Here is a 25,690-nt window from a genome sequence, read left to right as displayed (position 1 = left end):
CTCACATGGCATCGGTTCCTTCTGGAGACTCAGAATTTTTTCTTTGTTTTGCGTTCGTGGAAATTATTACTTTGCTTTCATTCGCGGATAACACGTAGCTTGTTTTAGCTGATGATTCTTATCTCGTATGTCATGAACTTTTCACTCATGTATCAAATAGCATACATAATTACAATTCTACCATAACAAGCTCTGAGTCAGATCGTGAGCTAAATTTGAGTGTAATAGGGTCGATCTTCCACTGGGAAGAAAACCAACGGCGATTAACGGCCAATAGTTTAGCTCCCAGCTTACAAAACGACTTCCCCCTTCCCCCACACTGCATTAGCGTCATAAAGACCATCACTTTTGAGTACAACTCTTTGAAATCTCTTCTACCTTTTTAGAAGAAATGGGTTCGAGGACGCAAAATTAATAATTTCCCCGACTCGTATTCTCATTTGATGGAACTCCATTTCAATGCTAATGCTCCCTTTGTGATGATATTTGGAAAACGGGCTCGAGTAATTATCCCGCCATTACATCGCTATGCGTTGTTCCTTTAAATTATCTAGTGTAAGCAATTTCTTTCCAAATCTCTATTTTCTATGAATTTCACGACATCTTTTGGTTAGCATTTCTCTAATTTAAATCCAAACTCTTTGATTAATTTATGATTGTAAGATGGTAAATGAGCCAAGTGAATGTGACTGATAAACAAGATATCCAATGTGCTGGTTTTTATTTTACCTGAAATTTATTTTTGTTTTTAATCTACTAATTTCTCCATTAATTCTGCATTCATCCATCTATTCATCATTCTATTCATTTATAAGCAAGAAATTCATATGTTAAATGAGGCTGCTACTATTACATTAGCAAGATACTACTTAAAAAAAGTAGTTTATCCACTCAATACGTAATAGGTCACATATGAAATATGAAACCATCGTGCAATAAGTTCACCGTGCATGAATTGAATGAGACAATTAAATTCATGTTGTGATTAAATACAATGCTAATTGAAGAGAAATGAGTAATAACTTCATTACATGAATTCCTGGCACATCTAAAGAAGATTGCAGTCTTCTTCGAAGGTCAGTTATTAGCAGAGCAGCTAAGCTATTGTAAACAGAACCATGAACGATATTTTCTAGATTAGTTAGCTACGATGATTTGAGCCTTTGTGTGGAAAATTCAGTCTGCTACTAAAGAAACTTTCGAGAAATATGTAATCATTTCGGAAATGTGTTCATAGTTTTGAAAAAAAGTAACACTTGGAACTAGTTGATGCTAAAACCATAACGAAGAGGGTAACCTTTCTTTATCTACAGAATGAAACTCATCTCCATTACAACCGATTTTTCGGTTTAAACCAAACGATCGTAATGAACAATCAATGAGTATTGCCTGATGGTCGAGTCAAGTTACCTAATTACAATGCAACTTCGGTTCAAAATTACTGCGAGACTGCAATTCAACCGCCCGTACATCGCCAACCTCACTTGAATTGACCTGTGGGCTCTTCCTTGTGGAGTTGTCCTCATTTGAAGACTTAAAAACGGCATTCATCTTTCTTTTGAGATGCTCTCTTATCTGCAGATAGACAAGCAACATCCAATATGTTTCTTGGCATTCAAATAGTTATTTATGCCTAAAAAAATGCGCTGTGATCTGCATTGTTTTTAATCTCGAGTTTTTGTTGTTGTTGTTGTTGTTGTTGTTGTTTTTCTTACCTGAGTATTTCGCAAACAGTGAAGAAAGAAAATCAAGAAACCCTGTGGCAGAAACATGATATCAAGATCAGGATTTTTACAATATTCTATCCAGGTTATAGGCGGCGGAGGGTACGTTGACTAAGGTATCTCCTTACGCATGGCGTAAAATAACTTTTATCAAATATCTAATGAGGCTGCCATTAATAACAAAAGAAAGATAATAGGGAAGAAAAACTACATTTTAAGTGAATAGTTAAAATGTAACCGTTTTTCTCAAATTCACTTTTAATTTATTATGGTAAAGGTGTCTCACTCTGGCTAGAACTGAGAAAATTAAACAATCTAGATTGGTTTTGAAAGTTTCTATCGGACACTCACCTGAGTAGAGTTGAGTATTGTGAAAATGTATGCAAAAGCTTTGTGTACAGGCGAAAGAAAACCAAATAGCCAAGTGACACCCAGTAAAGGAATCATCACAACGGATGCTTTGATACCAAGTCTGAGAGTAACAACAATTAAAAATACAAGTATAAGAGTTGATTAATAATTTTTTCGCAGTGTTATTCTTAGGTATCGTAATGCAAAAGTGAATTGAGGAAGCCAGGTTAATAACGCCGTAGGTTAATATCGCCAGGTTAATATCGCTAGGTTAATATCGCCGTAGGTTAATATCGCCAGGTTAATAACGCCATGGAATATGATACATAAACTTGTTTCCGTCATTCTATTTAATTTTATGTTGTGAATCCTACCGCATTTGCTGAAAATGGTTGTCTTCCGCTGTTGGCTGTACCAAATTGGTCATCTCTTTTATGACTCGCACGAGTATCAAGATGTTGAGCTAGGAAAATTACAAAAATCGTTTGAGTTGAAAAATGAGTAAGTTGAATTGCCAAGGCAAGAGAGCATCATGTCTTTCAAAACACTTTATTCGTTATTGGTAACGAAGGTCGCGAGACGGAAAAAAAAATATCAATGATTCATTGATGGAAAATAGAACTCCCGAACGGAGGACGTGGTTTACGCGCCTTGATCCACTACCTCCATTGGACTATTGATCTAGAAGTCGCAGATAAAACGGTCAAAGGTGAAATTACAGGTACGCTAATGGTAGCCTTACAGTGTTAGTCTCCAGATTTTTCTGTCCCCGTCCTCTCTTGGGTTGTTGTTCAATATGTTATTTTTATGGGTGTGTTCAGAAAAAAAAAATTTAAGTGAAACTGACAAGGAAGGATGGAGTAAGATTTTTTTCTCCCATGTTTGGAGCTAATGTTTGGAGACTTGATGAAGTCTCGATAGGATTTAGCCGCGGCGATTGCTAAGTTAAAATTTAACAAGTTTCCCGCATACTAAAGGAACCTCCAAAGTTTCTCGCGATTGAACAGGAAATGAAAAATGGTATAAACTGTGTCGGTCATCCCATTAAGAAATGTTTAATTCGTATAGTTACGGCTTAAGAAAAAAAAAATTGGCAGTGACTTGTTCGGGTACACCAATCACAATTGCAAAGAATAATAAACTCACAACTTCAATGAACACCACAAAGGCAACGAAAATCCAGATCAGATTGCTAGTCGAGGATAGCCAGCAACTAAAAGGCGAAAGACAAGAGAGAGACACACATTTTCAGCCTATAGGATACCCATAATAGGATATGAACGAAATCAAGCAAAACAACAACAACAACAACAACAACAAAATACAAACACTCAAAATGAAAAGAATGAACAGAAGATAGAGAGGAAGGGCACGGGAAGAATGAAGTTGTCAACGCATTCCTTACTATTTGTCACTGATATAGCTTTGTATTCCTTCTTTCCCACCAGCAATGCCAAGGGAAATGGCCACCATATTCATAGGGAGACCTATTCATAAATGAACACCAAATATGGCAATCAGAAAGCATCTTACAGCTACCAATACATAAAATAAAAAAGAGTAATAAAAATACCCCATGCGATGACGTGATACATGTGCATCTTGGTGTTGATGTTGTAAACTCTCACAATAAACAGGTAGAGATAAATTCCCTCAACCAGCATCCAGCAAAAGGCGGCCATCAGAAAATACTGTATCAGAGCTGCTACCGCAACACAGGCGGCCTGCAAAAAAGAAAGTTCTCGTATGTTATTCATTATCCTTTCTAAAACACAGAAAAGGCGATTAGTCAAATGAAAGGATGGATAAGCCTCTCACCGTGTTTTCTGTGGCGTTTATTCCGGCGAGAAACGTTACTTGTCCAGCTCCGAGTGACAAACAAAGGCTTATTCGAATTTGATATAGAGGTTGAGGGATGTCTCTGGTTAAAATAAATAGGATAAAAGCAACAAAAACTTATAAGAAACAAAAACAAAATTAAAAATCAAAGCAAAACAAAATAATGCATATCAATAAGGCCGAAGTCGACCAAATGGCAAATGAAAAAAAATTCTAAAATAAGATAAACAAAATTAATAAGAACCTTGGAATCAAAAGACAAGAAAAAAGGCAAGTTGGTAAAGATTAAGTAAACAACGGATGAACACAAAGCTTGAACTCAAGCGGTGGGTTATTGGAGTTAAATAACCCTAGTCTCAGGGCATCAAAAAGAAAAATTTTGGATAACTTATAGTTGCGACTATTCCTAAATTTATGTTTCAGTAATTACAATCAACTGTAATCTGATTAGTCAGGACAGTCACCGATGTTGTAAGATCTCTACTTAACAAATGGTAAACACAACAGCGTACACTATTGAGTTATAGATGTACGCGGAAGGTTGCCAAGGACGAAAGTGCGTCCAAAAACTTGCCTTTGCATTTGCCCACGTCAGCAGCGTACACCCATGGGCAAATGGTGGACGCTGAATTGATCAATCAGAGCTCGTGGTTTACGTTGATTATGTTATAAAACAATTTGTACATGATTGAGTGCAAATTGAATTAGTTTTATACCAAGGCACAACTAAGAGGTTTTTAATTAGTTTTTGCAGGGAAAACAGAGCTAGTATGTCCTTTCATCTAACATTATCGAAGACTGACAAAAGTGCACATTATCAAATATTTATGAGAATCCACTGTACTTACTTAAGGGAAGAGTACAAGGCTATTGTTAAAATTATTCCGATAATAGAAAGGCTTAATCCTACACAGGTAATAATCTCCAACACAGTCTCGTCCTGCTCGGAAAGCTGCGTCACATTGTATGAAACGAAAATAGAGAGAAACAAATTAGCTAAATGAATTTATTACCAGTGCTGGAAATAGTTACAAAATGAATTAATTACCTCTGTGCTATCACTGTAGTCAAATAAGACAGCAAAATGAGTGAAATGATTGCAGCTGCAAACTGTTTCTTCAGAGTTGCTTTCCGACGTAACTACATAGCATCCTTTGTCTGAAAATCCGTCGGGGCTGTGAGATAGAAAGTACCTCAGCAGGCAGTATAATTTAGGAAATAGACAGCCGGGGCACCAAAAGGGTGAATTAAATCCTCAGCCTTTTGTATTCAAAGCCTCGACCACGTCATTTACTGTTTTTGGTTTGATGGATCACGGCATTTTAGTTAGTTTTTAGCTCTGAGGCGCAAAATGTCGGGTTGGGATGAATACTTTGTTTTGTGAAAGATTGTCGATAGACAAAATTGCAACCTCGTATATGATTAACGATGAAATTTTTGCTTAACATGACTTTTCTTAGAGTGAAAAAAAGGAGAGAGCAACGTCAAAGTCACAAAGTCAGACAATGCAGCAACTACAAATAAAACAATTCAAGAAATGAACTTCCTTCATGAGAAGAAACAGAAGGACTTCGAATGACGTTTGACAACTTTATCCGAAACTTGCAGTGTACCATCAAAGTCAGAGTGATTTTGTCAGTTAATTTTTTTTTTGTCTCTTTGGCGACACCTGCTTTAGCAGACTTTCACTAACTGACAAATATAATATCTTTCTTTCAGAAATTTCTGATCCTGGACTAAGTGTTTCACTAAAAACTTATTTACTTAGTATGTCGCCAGTGTTACCTCAGTGTGCCGAAGCCGCTCCAAAACATGCACTTCCTCAGCCCTTTTTCGATCTGTAAATGGAATTAATTACCGCGTTTAGATATGTGGAGAGAACGTATTTTAACTAATCTTGCTTTTACCTCCACGTTTCTGAACTTTAAGATTACATTTTCCAACAATTTTTCGGGTGTAGGATCCATGGCTGCCATTGTTATTCTGGTGCCCACATATCTATGTACAAAATGATAATGAAAGTTAACCATAATGTAATGTAAACATGGTGCATTAAGGGATATCTACTAGTAGTGACCTTTGTAAAATATATATATGCATTTTAGCTAATATCTTGCGAAGTTGCATTGGTCTTATTCGAAAAGACAATGATGACAGTCAACGCCATCCAGGTAACAAGAGTTCACAAAACGTATTTCGCCGGCCACTGGATAAAGATTTTTCAAGTGAACACCTTTATCTATCATTTGAAGAAACAGGGCCAGGCGGTTTGAACATGAAACTTGTCTATGTGCATGATGTTAGCGACATTATAAAAAAGTAATTTAGGGAAGACAAATTTGTCACCTTGTGTTGCCTGTACTATCCTTGTGGGGTCGATTGTTCGGCAGTATTTCATGGAGATTTTTGTAAAAACACCCAACAACCACTGATCCTTAAAAAAAAAAAAGAAAGAAGATTCTCTTCCGGTCAAGAAATGACCATGAATTTGAAAGTACTGCGGGTATTTGAAGCAAATAGACGGTGTAAACCAGTGAGCAGTCTTTCCCGAGGAGTTACATCAAAACTGTTAACATTTTCCAAGAGGACAAAAGTTGCATTTCATATTTCAGAATTAAGAACAACTTGATACAAACCATTATCTTCAAAATTTGAAGAGGAAATGTTGATGCTTAATTTCCATTCGTGTTCCTTGAGGTATAAATGACTTGCATTGTGGCGGTAAGCCTTTTGAATTCTCACCACTGTCGGATAAAGAGCAACTCGTATAGTGAATTATGAAATAATACGTTTGCACAAAGAAGCGTTTCTTGGTGGATTTACATAAAGAGAGGTTCTACAGGTGCTATAATGACTAAGACTTCTTACACCATTTGCAATTATCTGTTTTCATATTTGCGAGAATATCTTTGATTTACTTTTCTAATCATGATAAAAAATGCGAACAATCAAATTAACGTTTGAAAATAACGCAGGAGCATAAGTTGTTACCTTATTTAGAAAATAAAAGGTCATTAACTCAGACAGTGATTGACTGAAAACAAAGATAATCACAAACTCTCACCCATTTTATGGCTAACGATTTCTTCAGAAAGCGTTGTTCCTTTCAGATGTTGCTTGCTATAATTTAGAGCAAATTCCTCGAAAGCGATGGCCACCTTAAAGAGGGATTCTCTTCCTGTCTGAACCTCCATTATGGTGAAAAGACCTTCAAGAGGTTTTGTCATGTTTTCAAAACGGACGACGAAGCTTTCAAACACGTTAACAGCCTCCTGTAACCACGTAAACGTATTGAAATGATACTTAGTGTATTAACTCGTGACACTTGCTTGGGTCTAAGTACTATGGATGTGTTTTATGATAAATAGATAAACAGGTTACCCACTGTCGGGATTGTGTTAGTAGTAGCACAGAGGACGTAAAGTGCGATAAGAATAAAAAATGGGTATTGATGTGCTCACTGCATTTTACGTCTTAAGTCGTCACAGCAACATAGAAGCTACTTGTTTTATATGATAAAAAGCAACATATTGTAAATGGGACATCATCTATGCGTCTTTCCTCCTATGGATCATAAGTTAAAACCAATCAAAGTGTGTATATAATTCAGCTTAGCGCATAAATGTATAGACAATACACCAATATGTAAAAGTAGGTCACAGTGGATGCATCATGTACGATGATACCAAGTTATTAATGCAATCAGATACCTGCAAAGAAGTGTTTCTGCTGCTATCAAGTCCCTCAAGTTTGAAGACATAGTCATTTGCCTAAGATAACGAAAATGACAGTTACTTGTATGGACCACTAAGATCCTGAGGTATGGAGAAGTACAAGGAGAGTAATCAATTAGAAAACACACCAGCTTCTGAATTGCATTGGAAGGCGACGAAGAGGAGGGTGGTGGTATCGATGATGGCGATGGCAATGAAGACCTCGAGAGGGACAGTGCCAGCAACGTCAAAGGCGATGGCAACGGTTGTGACCTTATCTTGGATGGCCTTGCCGTCACAGATGCAGGTGACAGTGAAGGTGACGATCTTACTACTGGTACTGCAACGTTTTCTGAGAAAAGAAAAGGAAAGCAAGAGGTTGGCTTGGGAGTGAATTAAGTATTTATTCTTATACGAATATTCTTCTCTTAAGAAACTGTCATTTTCAATCGATATTTCAGTATTTAAATTTCTCTATTTTGACATGTTTGAATATTTTGTCATCAATTTTATTAATAATCTTCTACCTCGCATATGGAGGGAAAATACTTGTTGATTGCTATCTTGATTCAATGGATGAATGATTGAGTGACTAAACAATTATTAATTCCAATTGACTTAGTATTTCTGATGCCAGACACACCTACATGAAAGTGATCATTCGAACACTGAGAAAAAAAATTCTCAAAAGGCACTTTGACATTATGTATTTCCCCTTGCCTTGCACGAGATTTCCTTAAGAACATAGTACGATTTACCAATGGTTAGTCCGTTAAGTTCAAAAGTTAGTGCGAAAACAGTTTGAACCGTGTCACCAGTAGACAAATTGCAATCCATGGCTCTTCACATTAATAGTTGACGTTAGCTGAGTGTGTTGCAACTTGCAACAATTGGCTCTGTTCTAATACTCACCGATGCTTTTTTCCTTGCAAGTTTGTGTGCAATTTATCCCACTACATCTTAGACTACACTGATCACCCTCATAATGGCAAGTATGGTTTGTGCGAAACGTTTGTTGGCCAGTTGTCAGATTGCATTTTGTTGCATTACACCTCGACCAACCATGATGACGCTCGTCGTATATCGTGTCAGCGCAATAATCTACCATTGGTCTGTAAGCCTTACTGCAGCTTTTTGCGCAGAATCTGACGGGGTAGCAGTTTGAGGAACAGTTGTTGACGGAGCAGTTAAGATTACAAGTGTGATGGGTAAATTCGCAAATCTGAAACCAGCCATTCTTGCTATACTCTAGAATGCAAGGAATTCCAATGTGGCCTCGGCAATAGCTCGGAGAGGGCTCTTGATCGATGACTGAAAACGTGACAGAAATGTTACAAATGATATACAAAGGAAGTACTTGATTCTAGGAGGAAAACTAGTCGGCCTGTCTAGCAATAGTGAGACCGTATCATTTTTAGCCACCCAACGCCTCTGCCGTGCATGTAAACGAGTTATTTGGTTAAAAAAAGGAGGAAGGATTCTTAACTTCCTTTAGTGATATTTCGGAATACAACAGTTCTTTGGTATTGCGAAATATAACACGCTATAGGAGCAGGATCTCTAATAGCCTCTCTCACATGCTCATCATGCTCAGTAGACTGACGGTCTGCCATGATCGCAATCACTGCACAGTTCTATAAGCATTAGGCATCGCATTGAATATTTCAATTTTTAGCAGTCAGTTTACGTGATCAGATAGAGAAGAATTTGGGGAAGGTTTCCAGTATCGGTATTCGATTATTTTTTTCCAGAAAGAAAAATGTCTATTAGTTTTCCGAGGTTAATTGCTTGTTATTGTTGTTGCTTTTATTTTTAAGACAACGCCTGTAACAATATATACGGGACCCGAAACTATCGTATCCTCATGCTCAAAGTTAAGAGTCTTTGCAGTCAGCTTTGAGAGTTAACTTGGGGCATGAAAATAGTTATTACTTGAAATTTCTATTCTTGGTTTTCACCCACGTGACCTTTACCTTAGCAACGGTTGCTACGCTGCCATATTGGTGTCGTATAACTCAAACATTTCGCGTAATTCATCAAAGCTTTAGAAGTGTTTTTCATCGTAAGCATGGTTCATTGTATTATGGTGGATTGTTTTCATAACAGTGGAAAGACGAGAGGTAAATGATTTTATAGGATTCCAGTAGTAGTCACTAATTAAGGTGAAAAGGCAGAGGAGTTAAGCAGAGAACGAAGAGAAAGATGGATCGCCGCCATTAGCCGCAACGACATCACTTCGAAGGATGTCCTTATTAATGAAACAGTCTGTGGACGGCACGTCGTGTCAGGACAAATCGCTAAACCTTGGGATAAGTACAACGCTGACTGGATTTCTACTTTGAATCTCGGGAAGACAGAATCGAAAGGAAAACCACGACATTAAAGAGGCAAGAGCTAAACGAGCGAAGGAACGCCGTAAAAGATCACTCGAGCGTCAAGAATGTGAGGCAGCTGAGAAACGAAATTAAAGAAGATCGATGTCAGTCTCAGCAATTCCAACTTTATAACCAAGACAGTGGGCTGATAACACGTTTCCCTCGTTATTAGCAACAATCCAAACTGCAGTTGGTCGTAGGGTCTTAGCGCGCGGAATGTTTTTTTTTTCTCATTCAATCTATCATTAGGGTGTCTCTTTGTGCTGTCGCTTTTCCTCGTCGTTCGGTAGTATTTTCTCGCTGGTTAGTTAGTTTCTGTTGTTTCTGTCACGTATTTTCCGCGTTCATTAGTTTCTTAATATCGGCGTTAATTTCGCCTTCGGGCAGTTTATATTCGTCCAGCAGTTTGGTAGAAATCGTAACAATGTAAGTATTGTCATTTCAAGTTTGTTCAGTGGGTCAGTGTATTTCTTTCCTCTCACTTTTACTAGTCCATTGTTGTAATTTCGTATTCATTTATTGTTTTAAAGTTTCAACCCACATACCGTTAACGTCATTCGTACTGAATAAATCGTCTTTATCTTCGTGGTGGTGTAAGGTTACGATTATTGCAGTTACATTGGTCACTCATTCATTCGTTGAGAATGTCTCACCTTTCCGATCACCACGAAGTTTTCACCCGTGACTTTCCCTTGAACACTGGAAATAAAACCCGAAACCATCTGGTTGTAGGCCTCTAAGCTTTAGAAAGCTTTGAACTGTTTCTTTGTATAATGACTCGTGTCGATAACTAAATAGCATAGAAGATATGTAGCTTCTATGAGTGGTAAACATTGGGAATCTAACTTTGCGTCGATCAATGTAGCGGGATCGATCCCCGTGAGTGATATTTTTTCTAAATATCTTTGTTGAAATTGTGGTTCTAGTCTTTTTACAAAGTCGCTTAAAGGTATATTACAAATATCTTCCCTTTTTTCTTCCTTTTTGATGTTTTGATCAGAAATTTTTTTTTCCAAATCAAGCGACATATTTTAGAATCACGCCCCAAAACACTTCATTTCGACATATGCTAATAAGCTTCTGCGACACCAATATGGCGGACGCCTCATTTGCATATGCTGCGACGTCGCGTGAAAACCAACAATATATTGCCAACCCTTGCAGTGATCTTGGTTGACATGTTAAGTCTCTACTAGCTGTGGAATTAGTCCTATAATTTCTATTATGTGGTGATCGGTACAGAAGAAGCAGGGATGCGTAGATCTAGTAATGAGGTCTTCATTTGCGATTTCAGTCATCAATTTAGAATTTCTCACACGTTTGCAAAATGGAAAGGAAATGGAGTTCGACGCGTTGGCCTAAAATTAACTTTCCCATGACCGTCTTGTCCATGTTAACATATCCCTTAGACTTCGGACCTAGTTCACTGTGTACTTAATGGGCTCAATTTTGTCATACCCTTGACATCTCATATCCCATCTGTAAATCAGAATCTATTCCCATAAATATGCCAAAATTAAACATGAAAGAGGTTGGCATATATGGACCAAGCGTAATGGTCTTAACTTCCAAACTTAATCTGAGCAATGTGAACCTTCCTAGCACTGAAGGAATGGAGGGCGCATGCTTTCATTGGCTTCATGACTGCATTAGTGTCAGGTTCACGATAACACATATCGTACGCTCAAGAGTTTTGAATACGTATATGAGAACGATCCTTCGCAGTAAAGCACTATTTGAGCAATAGTGAAAATCAGACCTGAAAAAAATTTCAGGCCTGTACGGGACTCGAACCACTGACCTCTGCGATACTAGTGCAGCGCTCTACCAATTGAGCTAACAAGCCAACTGGGAGCAGGCCATCGAATTAATTCGATATAAACCCGTAGATGATAAATCAAACAACAACAAACATATGAAACATATGTGTGAACTGCGGTTATGAGACGTATATGAGAACGATCCTTCGCAGTAAAGCACTATTTGAGCAATAGTGAAAATCAGACCTGAAAAAAATTTCAGGCCCAGTTGGCTTGTTAGCTCAATTGGTAGAGCGCTGCACTAGTATCGCAGAGGTCAGTGGTTCGAGTCCCGTACAGGCCTGAAATTTTTTTCAGGTCTGATTTTCACTATTGCTCAAATAGTGCTTTACTGCGAAGGATCGTTCTCATATACGTCTCATAACCGCAGTTCACACATATGTTTCATATGTTTGTTGTTGTTTGATTTATCATCTACGGGTTTATATCGAATTAATTTGATGGCCTGCTCCCAGTTGGCTTGTTAGCTCAATTGGTAGAGCGCTGCACTAGTATCGCAGAGGTCAGTGGTTCGAGTCCCGTACAGGCCTGAAATTTTTTTTTTTTCAGGTCTGATTTTCACTATTGCTCAAATAGTGCTTTACTGCGAAGGATCGTTCTCATATACGTCTCATAACCGCAGTTCACACATATGTTTCATATGTTTGTTGTTGTTTGATTTATCATCTACGGGTTTATATCGAATTAATTTGATGGCCTGCTCCCAGTTGGCTTGTTAGCTCAATTGGTAGAGCGCTGCACTAGTATCGCAGAGGTCAGTGGTTCGAGTCCCGTACAGGCCTGAAATTTTTTTTCAGGTCTGATTTTCACTATTGCTCAAATAGTGCTTTACTGCGAAGGATCGTTCTCATATACGTCTCATAACCGCAGTTCACACATATGTTTCATATGTTTGTTGTTGTTTGATTTATCATCTACGGGTTTATATCGAATTAATTTGATGGCCTGCTCCCAGTTGGCTTGTTAGCTCAATTGGTAGAGCGCTGCACTAGTATCGCAGAGGTCAGTGGTTCGAGTCCCGTACAGGCCTGAAATTTTTTTTTTTTCAGGTCTGATTTTCACTATTGCTCAAATAGTGCTTTACTGCGAAGGATCGTTCTCATATACGTCTCATAACCGCAGTTCACACATATGTTTCATATGTTTGTTGTTGTTTGATTTATCATCTACGGGTTTATATCGAATTAATTTGATGGCCTGCTCCCAGTTGGCTTGTTAGCTCAATTGGTAGAGCGCTGCACTAGTATCGCAGAGGTCAGTGGTTCGAGTCCCGTACAGGCCTGAAATTTTTTTTTTTTCAGGTCTGATTTTCACTATTGCTCAAATAGTGCTTTACTGCGAAGGATCGTTCTCATATACGTCTCATAACCGCAGTTCACACATATGTTTCATATGTTTGTTGTAGTTTTGAATACGTTCTTAATTCACTGCAGTGTAATGTCGTCTTACCTTTGGGAGTCTCACAAATGTAGGCTTGAGAGTATATCCTTTGGAACACACTTAATAGGCCCCTTTCATCACCATTCTGAGACTTCTTGTTTATTATTGCCACATCTCCGTGATCGCCAGGCTGGTTTTCTCCCCATTTGCAAATGGTAAGTGGTCTTCCATTCACCCAAGTCCAATTGCCAGCCTTCCTCTCCAAACCAATATACCAGGAGCTGTTTTTTTCCGAAATATTGCGGTTTTGAATTATACCATTGACAAAGTTCCATTCTTCTTCCGTTTCAATGGAAACTAGGTCACCTCCTTTTCTCTGACAAAACCTCCTGCTGTCTTCCCATGGCTGTTCTTTTTTCTGAAACCCGTAACAAGAATCTTCATAACATAAAATTTCGTTTTCTGTGAAAAGAAAAAAAAAATATGTATATATATATATATAGAATAAATGTAGAGACTGAAGTCATACCAAACATTTATTAAAACAAAAGGGATTTCATTCGTCTCTATTTCCTAAAAGCCTGACAAACAGTTATTGTACCTTCTTGAAGGCTAAGTTATAAATTTCCATCTCACCTGATCCACGTAATTGCATTATGAAAGTCAGAATAACTGTTAAAAGGAAATGAAAAAAAAAAACGTGAGTTGTGTATATTTGACAGCAATGTCACTTGCGTGATTGTACCATTAGCATAACTTTGTGATACTGAAAGGTAGGATTACAACCTGAAACGTTACTGGTCTGACAAGTAGGCGTGATGTAGCTGAATTCGTAGGAAGTGCACCGTTAAGATTCAGGTTGAAAAGTCGTATCGACTTTTCAACCAGAGAAAGTCTTATCGACTTTTCAACCAGAGTGATTTGGCCACTCACAAATTAGAATACAATTAAGTAAACAAAGCGAAGGAATAGCCCAAGATAGGCTCACTCGTGTATGTGAAATTAAAACTTGCGTCCCATTCTTACATTGGTATTACACTTTGAAAGCTTTCATGGTAAATATGAGCAAAGCTTTGCCCAAATGTGTCATTTTGAAACTTTTTTGAGATTTTCGGCTTATCTTCACTCTGGAAAACATGCCCACCACTATTTAAAGCTATTTACTGCACCGTTAGAGATGTCGAATGTACAGTTGAAAAGTGGCACTCACAATTTTCGGGTTGAGTATTGACCCTCAGTTATAAGCAAACTTTTCTTGAGATTGTGGCAAAGATTTTTTCTGAAATATCCAAATTTCGTTTCTGTTTTGTGAATTTTGTTAAGTTGCATTTTACGACATCATATTGGTCTTAAATAAGAGAAAGATTCCGGTTAAGTTTCGTTTTCATATGGCATGCATGTGTTCCCTATTTAAGAGCGAATGCTTGAATTTACCGAGTGAAAATAGAAAAATGTGGCACACGATCAAAAAAATTGAAAACCTCAATATTTTGCCCAGAGATACCTTGTAGTGAACATAGCAACGTGGTAAGGTCTCTTTTTCCCGGACTTGCTTCTTTATCCTAGAAAATTCACGAAAGCTGAAACGAGCGTCGGCAGCCTAAAATGGCGGCAATCAGCGCCCCGAGTAAAGGCAATGAACTTTGCCCAGGAAAAGCGCAAAGGAAAGCAAGCTCGTACAATTGGACAAATTTGTCTTGGAGGGATTGAGGTATTGCTTTAGTCTAAAACGGGACCATTTCATTTAATTTTGAGCTCATGGAGCGTTTCTAAAAAATCATCAATATTTCAAAATCCAAATATCACATGTAGCAAATTTTCAATTATCATTTTCTCCATGCGGTATATCTCAGAATCGGTTCAGGTTAAGCTCGTGATAAGTGGAAATGGTGTTGTTTCGAGGAGATAAAATCTAGTTTAGGGCTTTTCATTTCCGCACGGAAAATCCAAGCTGAACTTTGTGAAAATCGCAACATCGTCCTTACGTCACGATTCTCATCCACTTCCCATGGCGATTTTGATTACAAGAAGACAAGAGGGCGTCTGTTTCTCTTTGCGTATTCGAACACCTATAAGTTTGAAGAAAGTTCCAGGGTAAACTTGAGCTTCATTGTGGACTTGAAAGAGGACAATTCAGTCATTTATAACGGCAGGTCAAATGTTCTTTACGGAAGACGTTGAAGACGGGAAGCAATCTGTGTGTTGGTGTGTGACACGCAAGCATTTTAAGAAATAGACAACTTTTTTGAGAGAGACATGTTTCGGCATGCTTATGCCATCTTCAGTCAACGAGTACCTGAACGTAAGTAATTATATAATAGACAAGTAGATGAATAAAATATTCACAGTATGATGTAATACAAAAGCGGGTACTAATTACAACGTGATACCAAACATCAAAGGTGCGAACTAAAACGCTAGAAAAGTGTTATAATGCTGTAATTGTTTGTTAAGTTCAGGTTAGATCTCATTTATATAAAAAGCTTCTTTGAGTTTGAAATCAGTTGAGTTGCTAGCAGAATCCACAATATTAAAGCAAGACAGGGAGTATTTGCTCTTACAAGAAGGAGATGTGTTGAAATTTCTTAAAAATATGCGAGTTTTTATCGCTTTCCGTGTGCTCCTTTATCCTAGTAGAGAAGTGGCGACTAGTTTGAGCCCCGACCGGACCAACACTCAGGGTCTTAAAATAATTGAGAAGAGTTTGCTGCCTTTCTATAACATCAAGAAATGGTTAGATATTCTAGTCTTCTCGGATAGAGACGAATAAATGGAGGTCCCGTCTCCTACAGGGTTGGGGTAGGAGACGTTAATTTCCCACGCACGGAATTACTGTGTGATGGATGTCCTCCCCTGGGGTGGAAAAGGTGGGTTTATTGGGCCCGCAGTAATTGGCACAAGCTGTTGCGGTGTCCCTGCCGGTTGGCGAAGATAAATAAATAAATAAATAAATCACTACTACAAACATAGAATCTTAGCTGAGTTAAGAAAGTTCTTCCCAAATTCAGAGTTTTATTTACAAAACTCAGGGAAATAGGTTGGGCTGGAAACTGTTCGCAAATCAAAACAACTAAGTCGAGCCGGAAAAGGTATTCTTTTGATACCTCAGCTAAAAGTATTTCAACTAATGTCGTGCCGTAAAGTCGTTTCTGAACACCTAAAGACTGTCAGCAATACCGGTGTTGAGGCCGAGATAGATTTAATTTTAGATCGAGCGCCAATTCTTAACGCACCCTCCAGCAATCAGCCTCGACCATCTGTTTCGGGCATCACTGTTTTTTGAGCGTTGGATGAAGGAGAGGGTCACAAAGATACCATGCATTCCAGAAGAGTCATGCAGCCATGCTAAAGGAAAAACACGCAGGTCTCATCTTAGAATTAGTGTGGCATTTTTGAGAACGATTTTCTAGCTTACTCTTTTTCAGGTTTTTGTTCTTAAAAGTTATCATTTCGAGGAAGATTTCAAAAATGTTGCCAAGCGCCGGTCTAGTCAAACTGCAAAAATGGCGCGGCACGTTGTTCCGGATTTTCTTTAAATTTGTGGTTTGCTTACAGAGACCTAATGTGTCTAGTTACATAGGCTGTGTAAAGGAAGAAAAATGAGCAGTTGCCGAAAAAAAATAGCTTCCTATTAACCAAGCGTGAGGGCCGCACTGAGGATTATTGGACCAAAATCGTGGTAATACGGAATGAGCGCGGCGAGGTCCGAGCAAAAATGACCGCGAGAGCCAATATTTCCCAATACAGCTCAAGCAAGCGATGTTACTAAGTATTTCATCATGGCGTCCGGGAAAATTTCTTTAATTTTAATTTTTCGGCTTTCGCAAACAAAAATATATGGCTTACGACCCGGCTTCCGCGAAAATGGTCCGCATGGCAAAATCCAGACCATGTAAGAACTAATCAGAACGCCCGGATTTACTTCAAGAATGTCCTAGCTAATGGTAAGCTGTTATAACCTTCAAGCTCGAGGTATTTGCATCGATAGTTTATTTTCTCACAGAGATTTTTTGTTTGAAAATACATGTGCTTGTAACGTTTTACCATGTGTTTGCGTTTTTCTGCTAGAAATTCAGTGTGGAGAAAGAGTCACACATAATCACAAGTTTGTTTTATTTTTATAGCTGTGGTTGTTAACTCAATCGAATTAGTTTTACTTAGCTTACTAATTGACATTCCTTTTATTAGATGTTGACATTCAAAAAATGTTGAATTGGTGTCAGTGACATTATACACCGATCAATCGCAGCTTTAACATCCCGGGTAACCAACAGGCTTTTGACTGTCGTCCTTTGAGCCTTACCTAAGTGGGGGTGGAATTTGAACCGAAATTTAGAAGTCTTTCCAGTGGAACACTGGTGGTTTACCTTTGGTAGATTGGAAAATATGGAATGCCGGAATTCGGAACCGGAACCTGAATACTTGGAATACCTGGAGTTCCCGGAATTCCCGGACTGACAGAAAAATAATAAATTTTCAAAAGATAAAAGTAAATTAATAAATCAATAAGAATATCGATGATTAAAAATTAATGGGTGGATGCACAAATTATTTAAATAACTTAATTCGAGTTTTTTCTCTGAGGGTCCCCCAAAAAAACACCACTTACTGGCACTGTTCATGGAGATACACGAATTAGAATTTAAAAAAAGTCTGCGCCAGGCCAGTAGCCTATACAGCCTAGGTGACGAAATATTTCTACTCTCCCTTCTCCCTGGATGGGATGCTAGTCCATCACATGGTTACTCCCCATTTTGAATTCGCCTCCACCCATTTACACACCTGTAGGATGTCTAGGGCGCCATGACGACGCTTTTCCAACCACAACCATTGCAGAAGATTAAACAAATGCAATATTTCCAACTAGTTTAATAGTTCAATTGTAAAAAGCTCAGAACTCTTAAAAATTAATACTCTACCTTAAAAAATTATCAAGCACACATTGGGAGCTATCAAAGCAACTACCACTAAGACCAGCCATCTACCGTTAAAATTGAGAGATCTTCAGTTACCCTACACCTTTTCGCGTTTATTATCTCTACCTTGAATATATAGCTTTGAATATAAACCTTGTCTAGAAAAATCCATCAGAATATAGAGGGTCTACCAGGTGTAGGTTGTGGAGCTTGAATAGTCAAATCGTTTGCTGGTCGTGCCTTTTACAAAAGATGTGACATTGAAATGAGGGTCTCAATGGAAAAATGGCTGTCACGGCTAATGGTTACGTTTCTTGGCCATTTTATAACTGCTAGTGCTATCTTTTGCGGCTACATTTTTCTAAGGATTCACGGTTAAAATTGGCAGCTTTTATGCCTAAAGGCTAATTTTTGCCTTTTTACCGCTGACAGATAACCCCATCGAGAACCACTAAGATCTAGCACCTGGGCAGCAGGACATTTGAATATGATTTTGGTCCAGGAGGCAGGAACCAATCTTCAAAAGTTAAAATTCCCGAGTAGAGGCGATGTTGAAGCTTTGAATTGATCGACGCATCATTTTTTCTCTTAGCATAATACTTTCAGTGTCCCTCCGTCAAACGATGTCATCTGTTTCAGTGATAATCATCGAGCAAGACCGTACTACAGCGTCTTCTTTAACTCACGACTGAGTCTAATGATCTTCGATTAAAAATGGTGATTTCGTAATCGAACACGGCGCTAACTTCTAAAATGTGCTTGGAGTTTCGGATTTAACCACGGGGTGCCTAATTAGATCGTGACGTAAAGACGATGTTACGATTTTCACAAAGTTCATCTTGGTTTTTCCGCACGGAAATGAACAGCCCTAAACTAATTTTTATCTCCTCGAAAACAGCATCATTTCCTCTTTTCACAAGCTTAACCTCAGCCGATTCTGAGTTATACCGTGTGGGGAAATAATAATTGAAAATTTGCTACGAAATGGGATATTTGGATCTTAAAATATTGGTGATTTTTATAAGCCCTCCGTGAGCTCAAAATTAATTGAAATGGCCCCATGCCTCAATCTCTCCTAAAATTTGTGGAATTGATACGAGCTTGCTTTTTTTTGCGCTTTTCATGAGCTCGTTTCAGTTTTCGTGAGTTATCTAGGATAAAGAAGCAAATCTGGAAAAAAATAATACTTTACCACGTTTTTACGTTCACCATGAGGCATCTCTGACTGAAATATGAGGATTGTCATTTTTCGATCGATGTGCCACTTCTCACGCGGCCTTGAAAAAAAGTCGCTCTTAAGCTATGTCTGATTGTCGTATTTGTATCTCATCGTCCTGTTCTTGTGAAAAATTCCATCATTCATTAACCCTAGTTCGTTGCGAATTTTATAGGTCCTTTTCATGAAATATCTAATATTCATAAATGTGCGACTCAACGGACGTCACTCTATGTTTAACGAAAAAAAGCAAATATTTTCGTTCAACATGCCTACCACCTGGCTGAAAATCATCAAGGCGTTCGGAATCTGCACATGTGAAATAAAGAAAACTCGAAACTCTCAGACTTCCCAGCTCGCTAGCCTGCTATCAGCGGGCTCTCGAACAGAAACTGAATTTACCAGCAACGTTTGTGATGCTGAATAATTTTCACATCTCCTCTCTGTGCAACACGAAAAGAGATTCTCATGAGGTTTGGAGAATTCTCGAAAATTGTGCAAAGTAACCCTTGCTTACGTCTTATGTTTCTTCAGATGTGGCTATGCTAACGCAGTAAAATTCCAATATTGTTTAAAAGAACCACAAACCATTGGCTATAAATGCAATCTTATAAAAAAAATGAATTCTCCCTTTGGTTTCGAACGGCTACCGACACTGTCATGAGTAGCGGTCGTATTTTCATACTTAACAATTGGTCCCACGGGCATTTTTGAATAATGTAAAGGAAAAAAAAATACCAAAAATTGTGTTTTACGATATAAGAATTAACAAGTCTATGTATTAAGCTCGAAATTGACTTTGATGCGATCAGAAGATCAAGTTTCCTTACCTTTCCTACAAGGAAGTGACAAGTTTTTCAAGCCTGGTTTGCCCTTCCGGCAGATAGCTAATAGTCATTATTATTATTATAATGCAATAAATACTAATTAATTGGCGCTGAGCTTTAGTTATCAAACCAAAGATAAATCACACTAGTGGTTCAGGTTTCGAGAAGCCTAGAAACTATCATAAGAATTGAAAACAATGGGTAAAATTTCCATCACTAGCAATTATCGCTTAGACTTGGCTCAAACATCTGTCAAACCTAATGCAAATTTCAGTCACCTCAAGTACTTAAATTCGGCATGTTGATTAAAAAACATCGATCATTCTGAATAATTCTGAGAGGCCATTTTTGCGATCATGTTATGGTTTATATCACTGCTAAAAATAATGCTGCTGTGCAAAACGTCAAAACCAAACAACCACGAATCAGGACGACCACTTGCATGCTTGATTTTGTCATTCGACTGAGTGTTTCCAAGTTATTTTAGTCTGGATCGTATTAAATTAATAAACGCAAAAGTGTCTTACAACTTATTTATTGGAAATAGCCTGTTTTTTGTTCTAAAGTTAATTTTATGGATTTGTGAAACCACTTTTCTACATAGTTCACATCTAAGGGATATAATAAAGCTAGTACTTACTCAATATGCAGCTAATAAAAAGCGTGTTGAACATTTCTCTGGCTTTGATTTCACCTACCATCCAAATTCATTAATACAAGCTATGGATATGTTGCTGTCAACTGTTGTCATGAGATTGATGCAAGTTTCTCTCGGAGGCTGAGCATGCGCAGAAAATCTTTCGAACTATTTCGCAAGCTCTTGTACCACGTAATTTATGCATATCATAAACTTTGATCGTTTGCGTCACCGAAATTATCTTAATAAACCAGCCAGTGAAACCAATTACTATTTGCATCATGTGTAGAGCATCGTTTTGTTCAGTAGAAACAAGAACATCACGACATGGAACTGTATTTTAACGACAATGAATTGCAAGTTGTTTCTGTTGCCTTGGTTGTCGTTGGCTGACTATTCATAGCACATGTGCTATATTTTTCTGAGGTATTTTAAACTCTATATCTAAATTTCTTTTCATACAAATACGGTGCAATACACGTTGTAATTCCCGATCGGAAGCTGTGTACTCGACATGACTCGAGTCATAAATCTGTTCTTTTTAGATTAAGCGACCAGTTAAAACGAAGGCTTGGGCAATAGATGATAAGTAATGTTTTGCTTTCTTAAATCAGGAAGTGGTAAACCGCACAAAAATCGCTTATATTAAAAAAAGAAAAAAAAACCTTTCAATACCAGGCAGTTTTTTTTTTATATATTAGCTAAAGAAAGCTTCAATCACTAAAACCAGCTCAATCAATATCCGACTCTAAACGATGGTTGTCTCATTAATAAGGTGTTTTGTTTGTTGCTAATGATTGTGCGAGATTTTCTGGAATATTTTAATTTCTTGTTCTGTGTTATTCATTTTTTCCAGATGTTTTTAAGTAATTGTATGCTGGTATATCGCCTATTCACCTAGAGTTTCCATAAAAAAGTTACTGCTTTTTTGTTTTTGTCACATAATCAGTTTCTAGTTCGCTGAGTTATCAATTTAAATCGTCGTAATATATCAATTTTTTTTCCAAACGCCGCGTCGAATGTTAATTTTTTGTAACATCGTGCCTGTTAAACTAACAAATATAAAGGCCTCGACTGTGTTCTGTTCAATTTCAAAGCTGGCAAGAAGCGGCTAGGGCTTCTAAAATGCTCAACTTCCGTCGCTTGACAAAGATTGCCAAATATTTCAAGCAGCCATCTGATGCATCAACAAGAAGCAATGGTGTACGTGTTTCCCTTTCGACATCTCGTCACAAAGCTCAGAAAGATAGCACTTAGGCTGTTGTGTTCGTTTATCTTAAGTGTGGTTTAGCTGTTACACAGCAGAATAACTACCAATTTTTTTTTTTGATTAAGTTGGTATCGTATGTAAACTTAAAAACATTGTGACCCTAACTACAAGAAAAAATTCCCAAACTTCTTTTATTTGGTTTCATTTTCGTGAGTGTCACAGGAAGTTTAATCATAGATATAAATTGCCCACAAATAGTAGGTCAATTCTGTGGGTCTTATTGCTACCTCATACCCAACAGAAATAAAAAAGGTAGTACTTACCCAATGCACAACTCTCTAGAAGGGTTTTAAACATTTTTCTGGACTCAGCTCACCCGCCATCCAGTTCGTGAAGCCCAATATAAACACAGGTAGTTATTAGTAGCTGTTGTCAGATTACGTCACATTATTTTTAGGGACAAAGCGTGAACGGAAATTTCTCAATGTGTTTCAAACTCTTTAGTATAAGCTGGAGTTAAAAGTAGATCATAATACTCGGTAGAATATTCATGACGTACGTGTATTACCTGCTTTTAATTTTTTTTTTTTAATAGACGAACTAAGAAACTGAACGTAACTTGTAGCAGATGTGAAACATTTTTTTTTTCACTGAAATGATAAATTCAAGAAACAAACAGACTTTTATGAAGTTGAAGCTTTATAAGTTTTCAGTCCAGTTTCAAAAGTGAGTTCTATTTCGATTAAAACTGATTCACGGCAATACTGTTAACAAACTGCCCATACTTCGGTGACATCTCCTCGATTGTCCGGTGAGTTTTACTTTGTGGGAGTTTTCCATGTTCAAAGACAGAAGACAGTGTTCATATTTCTTTTGAGTCGCAGATACTCAGCTTTAACCTGCAGATAGACAACCAGCACAATATAAGTTCGTTAGCATTCATAAGTTTTAATTCATGCGTAAAATTCTCATGATCTACATTATGTATATTCGCAGTTTATTCGTTTTGCCACCTGACGGTGTAAAGGGAAAATTAGGACACCTGTAGTAGAAACAGGATATTAACGTCCTTTTTTTTTTTTTTTTTTTAAAGATACTGTACTATGCCCGTGAAAGGAAGCATTGGCTTGTCTCGACTATCCAGAATGCACGGATATTTAAATAACTTGCCCAATTTTTCAGATAATATTGTAATTATTACGACTAGAAAAATAGGAGTGAAGAAAAAAATACAGATATTGTAAATCAAGAAGGAGATATTTACCTCTTTTTGTTTTTTGAAATATATGTAAAAAATGGCACGTGACCATTGTAAAGGTATCTTACTTTGAGTAGAAAGTCACTAACAGATCTGCATTAATTCATTATCGCGGGTTCGTCTAGGACGCTTATCTGAGTAGAGTTTAGTATGAAGAAAATGTAGGGGCGAGGTTCATGTGATGGTGACAAGAGGCTGAATAGCCACATGACAGCTAGAAAGGGAATTATCACCTCGAACTGTTTGATTCCAAGTAAGAACCATATTCGTGGTATAAAAAAAATATTTGGGTAAAGTTCAAATTTTACAAAGATGCCATCAAAGAATAAACTACTTATTGAGAATGGAGTTATGAGTTCCACTTGAAGATAGTTGGGTCAAACCAATTTATGTCCATATTCATCCACCTGTAGCTAATACGAGTATCCCACCTGTTCGTGTGCGCGAATGGAAATTGTTAGTAATTAGAAGAAAGATGGTAAGTTTTGAAAGCGGTAAAAATTTTGAGAAAGATATTTCTCGTCTGGTTTCGAATTCTGAGTCTCCATGTGGAATCGATTCCTCATGGGGACTCGAAATTTTTTCGTTGTCCTACGCTCTTGGAAATTGTTACTTTGCAGTCATCTCGCAGATGACATGCAGCGCGTTTTAGCTGATGATTCTTATCTCTTCTGTCATTAATCTTTTGTTCAGGTGTTAATTAATATGCATACTTACTATTCTACCACGATAAGCTCCAAGTCAGATCGTGAGTTTAATCTGAGTTTAATAAGATATAATTTGAATATATCAACAAAGTTGAAATGGTAAATTGGCCACCGTTACGATGATAAAAGCTGACGTTTCGATCGTTAGCCCTTCGTCGGAGCGAATAGAGGAATTGTGGGTTGTCTGTGCTTTTAAAGGTAGAAAATGGAGCTACGTGATTGGTGGGAACATGGCAACGAGAAAAACACCAATAAATGAATTTAATGAAAATATTCTTTGATACCTGTGAGATTTAAACTGCCGCTTTGAAAGATGAGCCTTTGTTCAAGGGTTTTGCGGCTTTCCATGCTACCTAAGTGTAAGGTAAGATCGCAGATTGCCATATGTTGCTTAGAATGATTGGATAAATTAAAATTTCTAGCGACTGGTTCCGATGTGTACTTGTCATTCCCCTCCACGTTGCGAAGGTGTTCTCGGAATCGGTCACCTAGTCTTTTGCCTGTTTCGCCGATGTAAATCTTTTGCAATAAGTTTAAGTTATGCAATAGATTACATTAGCGGAGGTGCACGTGAAATGATCAGTGATCTTAATGGATCATTTGGGTCCCGATATTTTCTCAGTGTTATGAATGAAAGGACACGTTTTGCATCGTGCACGAGTGCATTTAAAAGTGCCGGATTGGTTATTAGTCTGAAAAGAGTTTCTGACCGAAAAATTGGCTGTTTTTGTCGCGTTTGAATAAAATAAGCAGAGGCTGCGAAAAGATAGTGCTTGTCTCTGGATCGTTTTGAAGTAATTTAAAGTTTTTAAGAATGATGGATTTAACTGAGTGGTTGTGAGGGTGAAACGTGACGTTTGTAGTGCTGAATGTCGATCAATAAGTTGAGCGCGGTGATAACCCGCTTCAACAATAGAATCAGGGTAGCCACGTTATCGAAAAACTGGCACATTGACTCTGATTTGTGGTGGAAGTCAGAGTCATCACTACATAAACGACGAAGTCTTAGAAAGTGAGAAAAGGAATGGAATTCTTAACGTGCGATGGATGCGAAGACGAATAGAACAAGTAATTATGCGAGTCTGTAGGTTTGTAATACACACTAGTGCATAAACCGTTGCCTTCAATTGAAACTTTGATGTCTAAAAAGGATAAAGAATTGTCAGAAGTTTCCCAGGTATATTTCAGAGCCGGGTGAAAAGAATTGACTGCGGTTATGAATTGAGTCAGCTCCTCTCTGGTATAGGAGGTGGCGCCGATACAGTCGTCGATGTAGCAACCGTAGAGTTCAGGTTTGGAGTCGTTGTATTGGCTGAAAAATTGGTGCTCGACAAAACCTACAAAAGAAATTGGCATAGCTAGGTCCCATTTTGGTGAACATGGCTACAGCATTGGTTTGTTTGAAAAAGTTGTCCCCGAATTAAAAACAATTGAGTGAGTTTAATAGGGTTGATATGAGTTTAATAGGGTTTTTTTGATAGGGTTTTTTTAATAGGGTTTTTTTTTTATCCGAGTTTAATAGATTCATGAGTTTAATAGGGTTGATCTGCAACTGGACAGAAATTCAAGGGTGGTTGTCGGCCATTAATTTAGCTCCCAGCTTACAAAACAACTCCTCACCCCTCCCTTCACACTGCATTAGCGTTATGGAGACCATAACTTTTGAGTCCAACTGTTTGAACTCTCTTCTACCCTTTTAGAAGAAGCGGGTTCGAAG

The 25,690-nt window shown here is 37.8% G+C and overlaps 1 protein-coding gene and 1 long non-coding RNA gene across 3 annotated transcripts; one reads left to right on the top strand and one right to left on the bottom strand.

The window, feature by feature from the left end:
• Positions 1-704: 704 nt before the first annotated feature.
• LOC111335166 (adhesion G protein-coupled receptor L4-like) lies at positions 705-22,429 on the bottom strand. Of its 2 annotated transcripts, none has more exons than XM_088748978.1 (21): positions 22,332-22,429; positions 13,839-13,874; positions 13,272-13,664; positions 8,540-8,938; positions 7,777-7,979; positions 7,625-7,684; positions 6,979-7,186; positions 6,551-6,658; positions 6,261-6,348; positions 5,822-5,912; positions 5,700-5,752; positions 4,963-5,089; positions 4,763-4,866; positions 3,894-3,996; positions 3,649-3,799; positions 3,481-3,562; positions 3,222-3,288; positions 2,450-2,538; positions 2,076-2,196; positions 1,716-1,757; positions 705-1,575 (listed from the first exon to the last, which is right to left on the bottom strand). In XM_088748978.1, exons 1-21 carry the CDS (start codon positions 22,363-22,365, stop codon positions 1,411-1,413), a joined length of 2,724 nt encoding a protein of 907 aa, XP_088605104.1. In that variant the 5' UTR covers positions 22,366-22,429; the 3' UTR covers positions 705-1,410. The 2 variants fall into 2 exon arrangements, with proteins under 2 accessions (XP_088605104.1, XP_088605103.1); XM_088748977.1 differs by lacking the exon at positions 22,332-22,429 and adding an exon at positions 20,802-20,926.
• Positions 21,061-23,614, top strand: LOC111335168 (uncharacterized). Its single transcript, XR_002695309.2, has 2 exons — positions 21,061-21,224; positions 23,102-23,614. It is a non-coding gene; the product is annotated as an uncharacterized LOC111335168 (long non-coding RNA).
• Positions 23,615-25,690: the final 2,076 nt, after the last annotated feature.

Source organism: Stylophora pistillata, chromosome 2 (assembly GCF_964205215.1).
Source record: "Stylophora pistillata chromosome 2, jaStyPist1.2, whole genome shotgun sequence".
In the NCBI taxonomy this organism is placed as follows: domain Eukaryota; kingdom Metazoa; phylum Cnidaria; class Anthozoa; order Scleractinia; family Pocilloporidae; genus Stylophora; species Stylophora pistillata.
This window is presented reverse-complemented; position numbering and strand designations above follow the sequence as displayed.

Excerpts from the sequence above, each read along its gene's own strand:
- LOC111335166 (XM_088748977.1), bottom strand. The coding sequence starts at position 20,862 with ATGGTAGGTGAAATCAAAGCCAGAGAAATGTTCAACACGCTTTTTATT. Across the intron at positions 7,980-8,539 it reads TTGCAAGGAAAAAAGCATCG|AAAACGTTGCAGTACCAGTA; the intron begins GTGAGTATTAGA and ends TTCTTTTCTCAG. Across the intron at positions 2,539-3,221 it reads TTGTGGTGTTCATTGAAGTT|CTCAACATCTTGATACTCGT; the intron begins GTGAGTTTATTA and ends TAATTTTCCTAG.